Raw genomic sequence first — 12,789 nt, forward strand, 5'->3', positions numbered from 1 at the left:
GCTTCCCGCCGAGCAGGGAGCCCGATGCGGGGCTCGATCCCAGGACACTGGGATCATGACCTGAGCCGAAGGCAGACGCTTAACAACTGAGCCACCCAGGTGCCCCAAGATTATATTTATTTATTTGAGAGAGAGTGAGAGAAAGAGAGAGAGAGAGAGAGAGCATGAGCGGGGGGTGGGGGGGGCCAGAGGGAGAAGCAGGCTCCCCGCTGAGCAGGGAGTCCGAAGTGGGGCTCGATCCCAGACCCTGGGATCATGACCTGAGCCGAAGGCAGTCGCTTAACGACTGAGCCACCCAGGCGCCCCGCAGCATGAACTTTTAAATGTTGAAGCCGGCATAGCTTCAAATTGATGCACTGTTTTCAGTGACCTAGGTTCTATTCGTTCTTTATCTGCTTTTTATAGTTTGGATACGGGGGCAAAATGTATTATCTTGCTGCTGCTTTGATTTTCTGCCTGCGTCAGGATATGAGAGCTAGTACCGGGAGCTCCTTAGGCAGGAAATACCCTAAATTTCTGAAGTTAGGCATCCCTCCCAATGCCTCCACTGCATCCACCTCCAGGTTGGCAGCAGAGGGACAGGCTCTCCATGTGAGGGCCTTTGAATGGTGGCCAGAGCAGCCTGTCCCCTTGTAGCAGCTGCCTCGGAGGACTGTTCCAAGAGTCAGAACTAGCTGGAAGGACCATGCGCCCATGGCATAGAGGGAGCGTGAACATTCTTCTCCCACTCAGCAGTACTGACCTGGGATAAGGCAGCTAGATGGGAACATAAAATCCAGGGCCAATTTTAAGGTCACCAGGAGTAACAAGATGACCATTTCAAGCCCCAGTTGTAAAGAATATAATTTGGGGGTATAACTTAACATTGTTGGCTTGTAAAAGAAAAATACAGTTCTTTGCATTTTGATGAACTTTTTTTTTTTTTTTTTTTTTCATTACAGTGGGTATGGTCCATTCTGTTAACTATTTGGATCACTTGCTCCTTTTTCCTCAGAAGATACCATTTTATTATATAGCATAATGTTCTGGGAAATAAAATTTGCATGGATGTATTTTTGGAAGGCTGTAACAAGCCCACAAGGGACATGAATGATGCTATTTATAAAAAACAGAACCAAAAAAATAAAAAAATAAAATAAATAAAAATAAAAAATAAAAAACAGAACCACTAACTGCAGAGTCTTTCCCCTTAAGCTTCTTAGAAACAATTTCCTTGGTGTTCCTTTTGGGCAAGATGCCCCCCCTTTTTTATTGTTGAATCAGGTATGACTCAGGGTTTGTGCAAATAGCCTAATACGCCATGGATCAGAACCAGATTTGAGGTTAGCCTTGCCTGGATCTTGTGGTATTTCTGGCTTTCCTCACTTTTTTATTTGCCCTTAGGGTCTTCAGAGCCTCACCTGACAGCACAAATCTTTTATTGAATTGAACTACTTGTTTGCTTAGATTTCACTAGGGATCCTACTTTACAGGAAAAATAGAAGTTATACTCAACTTTTAATCTATACGGACACAAAGACATTATGTTCTCTGAAATTCACAGTGACCTCACTGCTGCCCTCTAGATTCATGGTGAAACAGACCCTCTGTTCTTAGGCTGAGGAGGTCCACTCCCATGTAAAGAACAGATGAGACTTTTTAAAAAAAAATTATTTAAATTCAATTTAGTTAACATAGAGTGTATTAGTTTCAGAGGTAGAGTTTAGTGATTCATCAGTTGTATATAACACCCAGTGCTCATTACATCAAGAGCCCTCCTTAATGCCCATCAACCAGTTATCCCTTCCCTCCACCCTCTCCCCTCCAGCAACCCTCAGTTTGTTTCCTAGAGTTAAGAGTCTCTTATGGTTTGCCTCCCTCTCTGTTTTTATCATGTTGTATTTTTCCTTCCCTTCCCCTATGTTCATCTGTTTTGTTTCTTAAATTCCACATATGAGTGAGATCATACGGCATTTGTCTTTCTCTGACTGACTTATTTCACTTAGCATAGTGCCCACCAGCTCCATCCACATCATTGCAAATGGTACAATTTCATTGTTTTTGATGGCTGAGTAATATTCTAGTGTGTGTGTGTGTGTGTGTGTATACCACATCTTCTTTATCCATTCATCTGTCGATGGACATCTGGGTTCTTCCCATAGTTTGGCTATTGTGGACATTGCTGCTATAAACATTGGGGTGCAGGTGCCCCTTCAAACAGACTCATTTCTTAATTGGCCCCATCAAAATGGTTTACTTGCATGTAGACACATTCATTAATCTTGGACTAACCTACATGAAAGCTGCATGGAGTTGGATTGCGTCTATCCCTAGACCAAGCAACCTCCCACGGAGTCCGGCCCCCAGAGCGATTGCCTGGGGGTGAGTTTCCGGGAGTTGATTCCATCCCGTGTAAATTTCCTGGGGATTGACAGTGTATGGCTGCAGGCTACCTACAAACCAGTATGGAGAGTGTTTGGCTGATAGTAAAGATATCTAGAAGAAGCTAAGTTGTTTTCCCAGCCTATAGATACGGTTAGTTTCCTTAAGATGAACTGTGTTTTGCCAGACACTTTTTTTTTTTTGCTTTTGTTTTCAAGAAACTTAAATACCAATTTGTCACGTTGGGATTATCGAAGCCAGACACGACTTCATTTTATTTCAGGCATTTATTTGCCTATTTCCCCTTGGGCTTTTGCAATGCATGTTTAGGTAAAATGCACAATGTCAGATTTCCCATGGGCCATCTCTCTCTCTCTCTCTCCATCTGGTCCCTACTCAATTGTGAAAAAGAAATACGATTTACAATACTCCTGAGAGAGGACAGGGTCATCCCTGAATCATCTTGTATATTATCTCTGAAGTGCTGTATTTCCTTGTGTTCTTTTATATTTGAATTTTCTGGTTCTTGTGTTTATGAAATTGATAGAACTTATAGCTTTATGTGTTGTTTTTTTTTTTTACTTTGACCTAAGATAGAGTCAGTCCAAATGCTAATATCTACAAAGCCCATTTCCCATTTCAAAATGTCCACAGAAAGAAATGAGCCCTGCCTTCCTTCATAAAACTAATGAAACTAATGAATTATTTCATGGCACCGTCTTAGATGTTCACATTTCATTGGTTAAGACCCCAAAATTAAACTGTAATTTAAAATTTTTAAATAGCTTAATTTGTGTCATGAGTGATATTTTTGGGCTCTAAGGACATTAAGATTAATCTGCAGTGCTCTGGGCAGAAATATCTTGTGAAACAGTGAGGAGAGAGAGTTTTCCAGAATATTTCTAAGAGACAAACAAATGGCCTCATCAAAAAATAACCTCTCCTCGCCCAAAATGTCAACTGTGAATCCAAGACAACCGTGCAAAGCTTTTCTTTTAGTTTTTACAGTGTTGTTTACATAGATGATGATGGAAACGCTTAAAATAAGACCATCTTAGATACAAGTATTACAGTGTGATAGATCAGACAAATCAAGCAGAAATTTCCTTCTTATCAAGACCTACCTAACAGTAAAGCTGAAGACACAAAGATCTTTTCCTCTCTCCTGGACAGTGTCTTAAAAACATAAACTCCTAGGGTTGCGTACTAGTCACTCATCACCCTTCCAGAGAAAGCCATGAAGGTTGTAATTACTTTTTTCTCTTTATTCAACAGTCTTTTCTCTGTGGGGTCCTACCAAGGACCCGATCCTTCACTAGTGTGGATGTCACCACAAGCAATGGAATGGACTCTAAACGGCTTTATTCTCTTGGTTGAAGGTGCTGGGCAAACAACACTGTTAGGTCGTTGGTGTCTTAGACTTGTGTCAGCTGGAGCTGATTTCTCGTTATCTCCAACTTGATGTAGAGAAGGTCATTGTTTTGCTTAGCTTTTACAAACTTATCCTATCTACCCTTTCATATCTGTATGGATAGACAAAACACAAGCTGAAAGCTCTAATTTCCCCTTACTTAGGAATATATGATTGTTTCGAGAGGAGAATACAGCTTCTTTGGTGAAAGAGTATCTCTTGGCTTATATGAGAATGAAGGTCATTTTTGCTTGTCTATTTCTGTAGAATTATGGCATCTCTTGGGGGCCCTTTAACTAGAATATAGACGACTAGATTTCTTGGCAAAATTACCTTAAAACAGGAAGTATTATCTGCCCCGTCCTGGGGACACAGGTTATTATCTGATAAGTGGTTCCCCATGGATTCCTCAACACAAGTGTGATTTAGGTTTCCCCCAATCATTTTTGCAGTTCATAACAATTTTAACAATCACGGCACCAGTGAGTCGTTCAAATTTTATTCAGGCAACAACAACAACAACAAAGTAGTCTATTTTTTATACCACCTTAGGATGAGAACTTTGGATAATAAATCCTGTCGCCATCCTCTTACCCAGTGCTGAGGAGTCTTGACTGAAGGTCATATGGTGGCTTAGTCAATTGTCAGAGGTCAGTTTTCATCCTAAGGGGAAAGAACACTACACTGTTCACTCGGCCAGAGAGTATTCCAAAACACAGCCATCAATTAGCCAGAGCTTATCAAGAGAATGACTGGTATTCGAGAGAGCTAAACCTAAGGTCTGGTTATATTTTGCTACTTTCTGTCTCTCCATTGGGGATTTTTTTTTCCCCCCCTGCCATTGGACATAGAAATCCTGAGAAACTAAAGTCAGTTCTTGGTATTGCTTATGTGAATAAGCAAAAACAAACAAACAAACAAAAAACAAAACAAAAAAACACCCCAGGATCTTTTTTATAGGTCTTACACAATTTGACATCACATGTTTAGTATCAAATAATAACTTTGAAGAAGTTTTTAGTTTACTGGGGTCCTTCTGGTGTGTGTGGTGAATATCATCAAATAAAGGCTCAGTGAGGAGAGCCTATCTTTAAATTCTTAGGATAGTTTCTGTTTTGCTCAGAGGAACAGAAGGGGATGATGGGCCTTGTCAGTCAGAAGGCGGAATTCCCCATCAGTGCCCTAAGCAGACCTTCATTTCTCTGCAGGGAAATTTCTTAAGAAATACAATAGCTGCTTTCTTCCAGGTACAGACAAGTAGATTCGGAAGTTGTTGTGACCTTCTAGCTTTTGACTTGTTGACTCCACAATTCCACCCAATTTTTCTAAACTACCAGCACTTTTATTTGGCAGGGCTACCCTTCCTGTCTTTAAAATACGTGCACTCACGTTGGCAACCATCGCTAATAAGATTTAAACCCAGGCATGACTCATTGTTGATGACCAGTTTTATGCACCATTTCTTTCTTTCCAACCATCAAAGTACAAGAATGAGCTGAAGCAGCAAATCACTCTAATGGAGATTTGGGTTTTCCAGGTATGGGTTTTTTTCACTGAACTCAAAAAAACCACGCATACCTCCTCCCTCCACCAGATGACGACAGTGGACTTGACCTCTACCCTCCTATCAGCAAATACCAAGTCATCTTTGAAGAAACTCAGGGCATTTATCTTCAAAATTACCTTGACTGTTGTTGATTTTCAAGACCCGAGGAGATCTTGCAGAATTCCAATGGGATAGAATAATAAAGTTGAGTGTTTTATAGAATTTTGGTTGCCAGAAGTGATTGGTTAACATAGTTTCATGAAAAAAAAAAAAATAGATCAGACAAGTGCAGTAAAATGTGTTTATTATTCTGTGATACTGAATCAGGGACAGAAAAATGGGCAGTATTTCCAAATACTCTTTTTACCTTCCTTTTGGAGGATATGCTGATATTTTTAAACGAAAGTTAATTGGTCTTAAAGCAGTTTTATTAATTTGGGTGTATTTTAAGGAAAAAGCATGATTTTTTTTTCAAATTAACTATATTTTGGTAAATTTTAGTTACTGTTAGTTGAACAAATTTGCTACCACACTGAAGTTTTGAGCTTTTAGGAGCTATTATAAGACTTGCCGGAGGAGAATTAATTTGACACTGGAGTATTTTGAACACTCGCATTTTTTCATTAGTCATTCTTGGTGAGGGTGAGGATTCTGGAATTTCTAAAAGAAAATTACACATATCTTTGGCAGATGCCTTTTTAAATAAGAACCCAAACCTTTAACCAGTGTGCTATTAAAGGAGTTTCCCTTCTCCATAGGCTTGTATTCTTGTTAGAGCTTGCTCCCCCAAAATGGTTTTTCAAAATGATTCTTGAAAGTATCCACAGGATGAGCCGAACCAGGGGACGTGAAGTAAAACGACGGTGGTACCTTGAACTTTCAAACATCATGTGGTAAAATGACCTCGGGGAAAATGAACTCCTTCCTGAACATTCTGGGGCCCAACATGGCTTACGGTTTCTGTGCTCTGATGAGGAAAGGCAGAGTGGGGATAAGGATTGTATTTTTTTAATTTGGCAGCAGCTCAAACTCTCCAGGTGTTGGGGTTCAACTTCTGCTTTATGCTGATTGTCATTTTGTTCACTTTGATCTGGCCTAGGGCCATGAGCATTAGTAATGATCTCTTCTAAGGACACGGTCTCTCCGCCTCCTTTATCGCTCTCTTTCTTGCAACATCTCATTTGTTAGAAGGAAAGATGATACACAAGCTAAGGAGAACCTCCACGTTTGCCTTGAATCTATCAGCTTCACAAATACACCATGTTTTCTTTCTTCATGTAGTCTCTAGGGGCCCGAGCATCCTGAAGGGATGGGCCAATCATTTGCTTCATTTTCCCATCGGAACATAAACGAAATGGGAGACCAGGAACCAGGATACTTTTTCTGACTTTGGTGAAAGGAAGATGACTCATCTTGTGAAAGGCATACAGGGATCTTCATTTCAGAGAGTAACATATGTTCATCCCAACTGTTTCTACATCCATCGTGATGACGACACGCTTTGGAGAAAATGTTGTAGAAGCATGTTTACTTTCATTTGTCTTCACTTCATGGAACAGAATGGACAATTACGTCATGCTGTTACTTAGATCATTAGAACCATTCATGTGGGCAGGGATTTCCTGGGGACCTGGAAAGCTTTCAGAGGTGAACCAGCTTCATTTTGCATACCTCTAAATTTTTTTTTTATTTAAGTTACTTTTTTGAAACACATGGAATCCTTTGATGAATAGTAAGAACCTAGAGACACAGAAATGTATGGTTTCCCTAACTAAAATAAAACTAAAGGAGTGACTGTATTTGAACAGAGGGAGTTTTCTAAGTGGCCCTTGAGGTACCATTTAAAGGGTACAGTTAGGATGGTGGAGCGACAGGTACAGGTAATAGTTTGAATAATTCCTAAATTGCCAGACTCCCCTGCTTTTGCAGTTTGCCACAGAGGTGCTCATTTTAGTGCACAAGACTTATGGTGACCTAGAGAACGCTCAGCAAGGAATGGGCCAGTAGCAGGAAAAAAAAAACAAGAGCCCAAGAATAAACACAAATAAAAATCGACTTTCAAAGGCTCTTGATACCAGTGATTTTCCACTCCTGTTAGGATGTTGATTTCCTTCCAGAAGGATCTCAGCAGTGGCCACCTGCCAGGGCAGAACAATATTCAACTTCGAGTGCCAACTGCCGCTCACAGCTCACTCTTTCTCTCTCTCTAGCAGTGGAAGCCCCTCAGATTTTTACGTTCTCTGCTTATTCAGAAACCATCGCTGCTCTTGAATCTCTCATAACTCTCTGACTGATGGAGCACCTGGGAGCAGTGTGCAACAGGTGATCCCGTATTTCTCGAGCAAATGCTAACTACAGTGGGCAGGTGTGGATGGCCATCTTGAGTGGCCACTGATCCCATCCACTGATTTTTGGTTAGCCCCTTATCAGTACACTAAAACTATTTAGATTTTGTGGCAAATGTTGAAAAGTGAACAGAATAGATGTGCTTTCAAAAGCTATTCTTTTTTTTAAATTTGAAGTATAGTTGATACACAATACTATATAAGTTTCAGTGTATAATGCAGTGAACTGACATTTCTATACATTATGACATGATTACCAGAAGTCTAGTTACCCTCTGTCACCATACAAAGCTATCACAATATTATTTACTATATCCCTTAGAATGTATTCCATATCCCCATGATCTATTTATTTTATAGTTGGAAGTTCTCTGTATTTATTCGTCTGTTTCTGTTGCCTTTGTTCATTTGTTTTTTTTTTAAATTCTACATATAAGTAAGTGAAATATAGTATTTGTCCTTCTCTGATTTCACTTAGCATAGAAACTTCTAGTTCCATCCATGTTGTTTCCAATGGCAAGATCACATTCTTTATAGCTAATATTCCATTCAGATAAATCCTCCGAAGTGGAATTACTGGATTGTATGGTAGTTCTATTTTTAATTTTTTGAGGAACTGCCATACTGTTTTCCTTAGTGGCTGTACCAATTTACATTCCCATCAACAGTGCACGAGGGGTCCTTTTCCTCTACATCATCTTTGACAACACTTGTTATTTCTTGTCTTTTTGGTATTTGCCCTTCTGACAGGTATAAGGTGATATCTCATTTTGGATTTGCTTTGCACGTCCCTGATGCCTAGTGATGCTGAGCATCTTTTCATGTCTCTGCCCATTTTTAGTCGGGTTATTTGGTTTTTCTGGGTGTTGAGTTGTAGGAGTTCTTTATATATTTTGGATATTAACCTCTTATTGGATCTATTATTTGCAAATATCTTGTTCATTCAGTAAATAGGTTGCTTTTTGCTTTGTTGATGGTTTCCTTCACTGTGCAAAAGATTTTTAGCTTGATGTTGTCCCATTATTTATTTCTGCTTTTGTTGCCCTTGCCTGAGTAAACAGATCCAAAATTTGCTGCTCACAGTGCTGAGTTTACTGCCTGTGTTTTTTTTGGTTTTTTTTCTGGGAGGGAGTTTTATGGTTTCAGGTGTCACATTTAGGTCTTTCATTCATTTTGAGTTTATTTTTGTGGATGGTATAGAAGGCAGTCCAGTTCTTCCAACATCATTTATCGAAAAGACCATCTTTTCCCCATTTTTTTTTCTTGTCACCTTTGTTGTAAGTCAGCCATAGAAGCAAGGTTTATTTCTGGGCTCTCTATCCTGTTCCATTGATCTATATGTCTATTTTTGTGCCAGTACCATGCTGTTTTGATTACTGTAGCTTTGTAGTATGGTTTGAGATCAGGGAGCATGACACCTCTAGCTTTGTTCTTCTTTCTCAAGATTGCTTTGGCTAATGGGGGGGTCTTTTGTGGTTATATATAAATTTGGGGCTCATCTGCTCTAGTTCTATGAAAAATACCATTGAAATTTTGATAGGGAGCACTGAATCTGTAGCTTGCTTTGAGTAGTATGGATATCTTAATTCATCCAATTCATGAGCATGTTCTGTCTTTCCATTGATTTGTGTCCTCTTCAGTTTTCAGAGTACAGGTCTTTCACCTCCTTAAATTTGTTCCCAAATGTGGATTCTTTTTAAATGATAAAATTAGGAGCAAATTATGTATATAATTTTCTGATTTGCTTATTTAAATATTATGTTGCCTTTAAGTATTATAGAAATAAAATTTTAATGCAGCCATAATAAATTATGGATATGCTCCGAGTAATTCCCATTCCTCAATATTAGATACTGAAGGTGAAGATTACCATGTACGTAAGTTGCAGAGTTGCTTTTCTAACTAGTGATTTTCAGACCTACTTGTAATGAGGAAAACTAGGTCACCTCTTGGGACTTTGAGACTCTCTTGGATAGCTATCCAGTGAGCACCTTACCATTTTGGCTAACATAAAGGGGATCCTATTAAAAACTAGTTTAAAAAGATTCAAGGCTGTTGAAAGATCCACAAGTATTGTAACGTCGTGCTGTTGGCACCCCTCTTCAGTGGGCTCCTGCCTAAACCCTGTCTTCATCGCTGTCTACTGAGACAGTTTGGCCGGCTCTACCGCGGGGTCCTCTCAGGGGTGTGATTCCATCTAGAGGGCCTAACTTCCCTTTCACAGGCCTGTTGGTAGGTCCTCAGTTTCCCCCTTTGATCCCAGGAGGTTGGCTGTGCCCAAGATCCATGAGGTAACTGCAGTAGCATGACCTTGCCTAAAAAATAACAGCAGGTATCCCGGCCCTGCCTCCTGGCCCTGTATGAAATCACTGGCCTTACAACCAAAAGACCCCACACCTCATGCATGGGATCATGGAGCAGAAGGACTCTAATCCCCAGGGGTATCGTCAGTGTCTGACATCTCTTCCTAAGAGATTGGCACAGCAGCCTATAATTTTAAAAAGACCACTGCTGGGTTTTTTTTCAGAAAAAAGGGAGCCCACGCCTTTCTTAGTACTGGTTAAATGCCTGGAATAGGACAGTTATCCCTAACCTTCAACACTAGATAGCTCTGTTGTCCAGGTTCAAATCACTGAGACCTTCCCATGACCTTGAAGTTTTGCGTAGGTGGATATAATGCATCTCTTTCCACTCCTGGTAAGTCACAGTCAATTGGCTTGAAGACCTCTGGTCTTAGCTTGAGAGAAGATTATGCAATGTTATTTTTTATGGAATAATGGTTATTTCTACTCCATGCATTTATGCTAACTTACTCAGCTATTATTTGTTCCTATTATGCTTTCAGTTATATAACTGATATGCTCTGTTTGTTTTTTAAGAAATCTCTCAAATTTCCACAAGTTGCTACTTTACCATTTATATCATGCTTTAGAACTTATGATACATGAACTAAGTTTTTAAATCCCCGCTTACAGGCTTGCTGCTTGAACTTGTTGACCAGGCGTGTTTGGTAGTATGTGTTGAAGTCACCGAATGCTATGGTTTCTTTCTTTTTTTTTTTTTTTTTAATTTATTTATTTGACAGAGAGAGAGATAACGAGAGCAGGAACACAAGCAGGGGGAGTGGGAGAGGGAGAAGCAGGCTTCCCGTGGAGCAGGGAGCCTGATGCGGGGCTCCATCCCAGGACCCTGGGATCATGCCCTGAGCCGAAGGCAGACGCTTAACGACTGAGCCACCCAGGCGCCCCCGAATGCTATGGTTTCTTATCCCCGGATACTTACGTACTTGGTGAACATTTTTTTGCATGTGGCTGAGACCAAAAGTTAGGACTCATTGGGGTTCTCTTCTCTTCTGGTTTTCAGGGTGCTGGTTGCACAGCCCTGGTGGTCGCCGTAGTGGCAAGAAAGCTAGAACTTACCAAAGCAGAAAAACACGTGCACAACTTCATGATGGATACTCAGCTGACCAAAAGAGTGAGTCATCACCCTTGTGTCTTCAAACGGAGCATTATCGTGCGATTCTCCATGTTGGGCAATACGATTTCTGTCTTGACTTCTGAGGCTAACATGATGTGCTTTAACGTTAAAGCCTTCTTGGACTCACTTCCATTTTTTTTTTTTTTCCACACGTTGAGAACAGAGTCATTCTAACTCTAGGTCAGGCAGGAAATAATTGGACAACCTTGGTATTTACTCAAGGATGAGAACAGACCACGTCAGTCCAAATAAATAGGCACACTCAACATTTACGTTTGCAGTATACAAGAAGGGACGAATATTTGATCGAATAGAAAGGAACACACGGTCAGTGTAATCTAGAAATTTTATGGGGAAGTGATTCAACAATGTCCTACTGAGCTTCTCTGAGCCAGTCACTGGGGTTGCTACGACAGCAAGAACCAGCCAGTAGCTTTCAGGACCCCAAGGTAGGAGCAGAGATAGATATGCCTTTTCTGTGATTTAAAGGCTGTGCAAGAGATGAAGGGATAGCATCCCAACGGGAAACTACAGTAGAAAACAGTAATCACAGTGTTTACAGAGCACTCACTCTGTGCGAAGCTTGGCTCCAAGAATGTCACGCATGTAAACTAATTTCATTCTCAGACAACTTTATGAGGGAAGTGCTAGTAGTATATATGCCCATTTTACAAATATGGAAGCCAAGACACAGAGAGGTCCGGTAACTTGCTCAAAGTCATTATATATCAAAGAGGGAAAAGATTGTTATCCCACTCCCACTAAATTTTTAGCCTCTATGCATTGTCACTTGAGAAACCAAAATAAAAGGTCAGATATAAAACTAAAAATTATTATTTTATAGCAGTGTCATCTTGCTGCATAACCCAAAGTAGAATCTAATCAGGCTGTCATCAAAACAACAAAACACGTTGTCATTTGGCAATTTTACCCATAAAGCCATAAAGGAATCCATGGAGAGTTCAAGCAGAGTTACAATTTTCAGTGTTTTTACTCATTTTAGATTTTGTTTGTATGAATAAAAGTTATCTCAGGTCATTAGGTAAATACTTCCTAATAGATCAGTCACTTTGATGCACATATTTATGCATATGGGTAGTATTTACAAAATGGAAACATGGATTCCAATTGCCTTGCTCATTTCTTTTTTTTTTTAATTTTTTTTTTAAGATTTTATTTATTTGTGAGAGAGAGAATGAGAGACAGAGAGCATGAGAGGGAGGAGAGTCAGAGGGAGAAGCAGACCCCCCGCCGAGCAGGGAGCCTGACGTGGGACTCGATCCCGGGACTCTGGGATCATGACCTGAGCCGAAGGCAGTCGCTTAACCAACTGAGCCACCCAGGCGCCCGCCTTGCTCATTTCTAAGTCTTACCATCAGATGTTATTGTGAGACTTCATTGCAGTTGGAAGGTCCATATGTATTCTTGATGACCTGAGCCACTCAATTGCAGACATCACCCTCGTGGCCTGGGTGTGCCCCTTTAGGCTGTCTTCTATCCTCTGGTTTTCTCTCACTCTCCAAACTCATGAACATTCATGAATGTTACAGAAAAGCGCAAGGAGAGGCCTGAGTGCGGAGCTGAATGGAGGGGTGGGATTCTTGTCACTTTCAAAAATATGCTAGGAAATGAAAATACATGCCTTTTAT

The 12,789-nt window shown here is 40.3% G+C and overlaps 1 protein-coding gene across 1 annotated transcript in view; it reads left to right on the forward strand.

Annotated features, from left to right (window-relative positions):
- KCNN2 (potassium calcium-activated channel subfamily N member 2) overlaps nt 1–12,789 on the forward strand; it is a 154,044-nt gene that overhangs the window by 117,531 nt on the left and 23,724 nt on the right. Inside the window, exon 5 of the mRNA XM_064595581.1 lies at nt 11,027–11,137. Within this exon, the coding sequence (XP_064451651.1) occupies nt 11,027–11,137 (111 nt within the window). The remainder of the gene's footprint in view (nt 1–11,026; nt 11,138–12,789) is intronic.

The sequence above is a fragment of the Mirounga angustirostris genome, unplaced genomic scaffold, assembly GCF_029215605.1.
Source record: "Mirounga angustirostris isolate CCGP_5_RB_7025 unplaced genomic scaffold, mMirAng1.0.hap1 SCAF_7, whole genome shotgun sequence".
In the NCBI taxonomy this organism is placed as follows: domain Eukaryota; kingdom Metazoa; phylum Chordata; class Mammalia; order Carnivora; family Phocidae; genus Mirounga; species Mirounga angustirostris.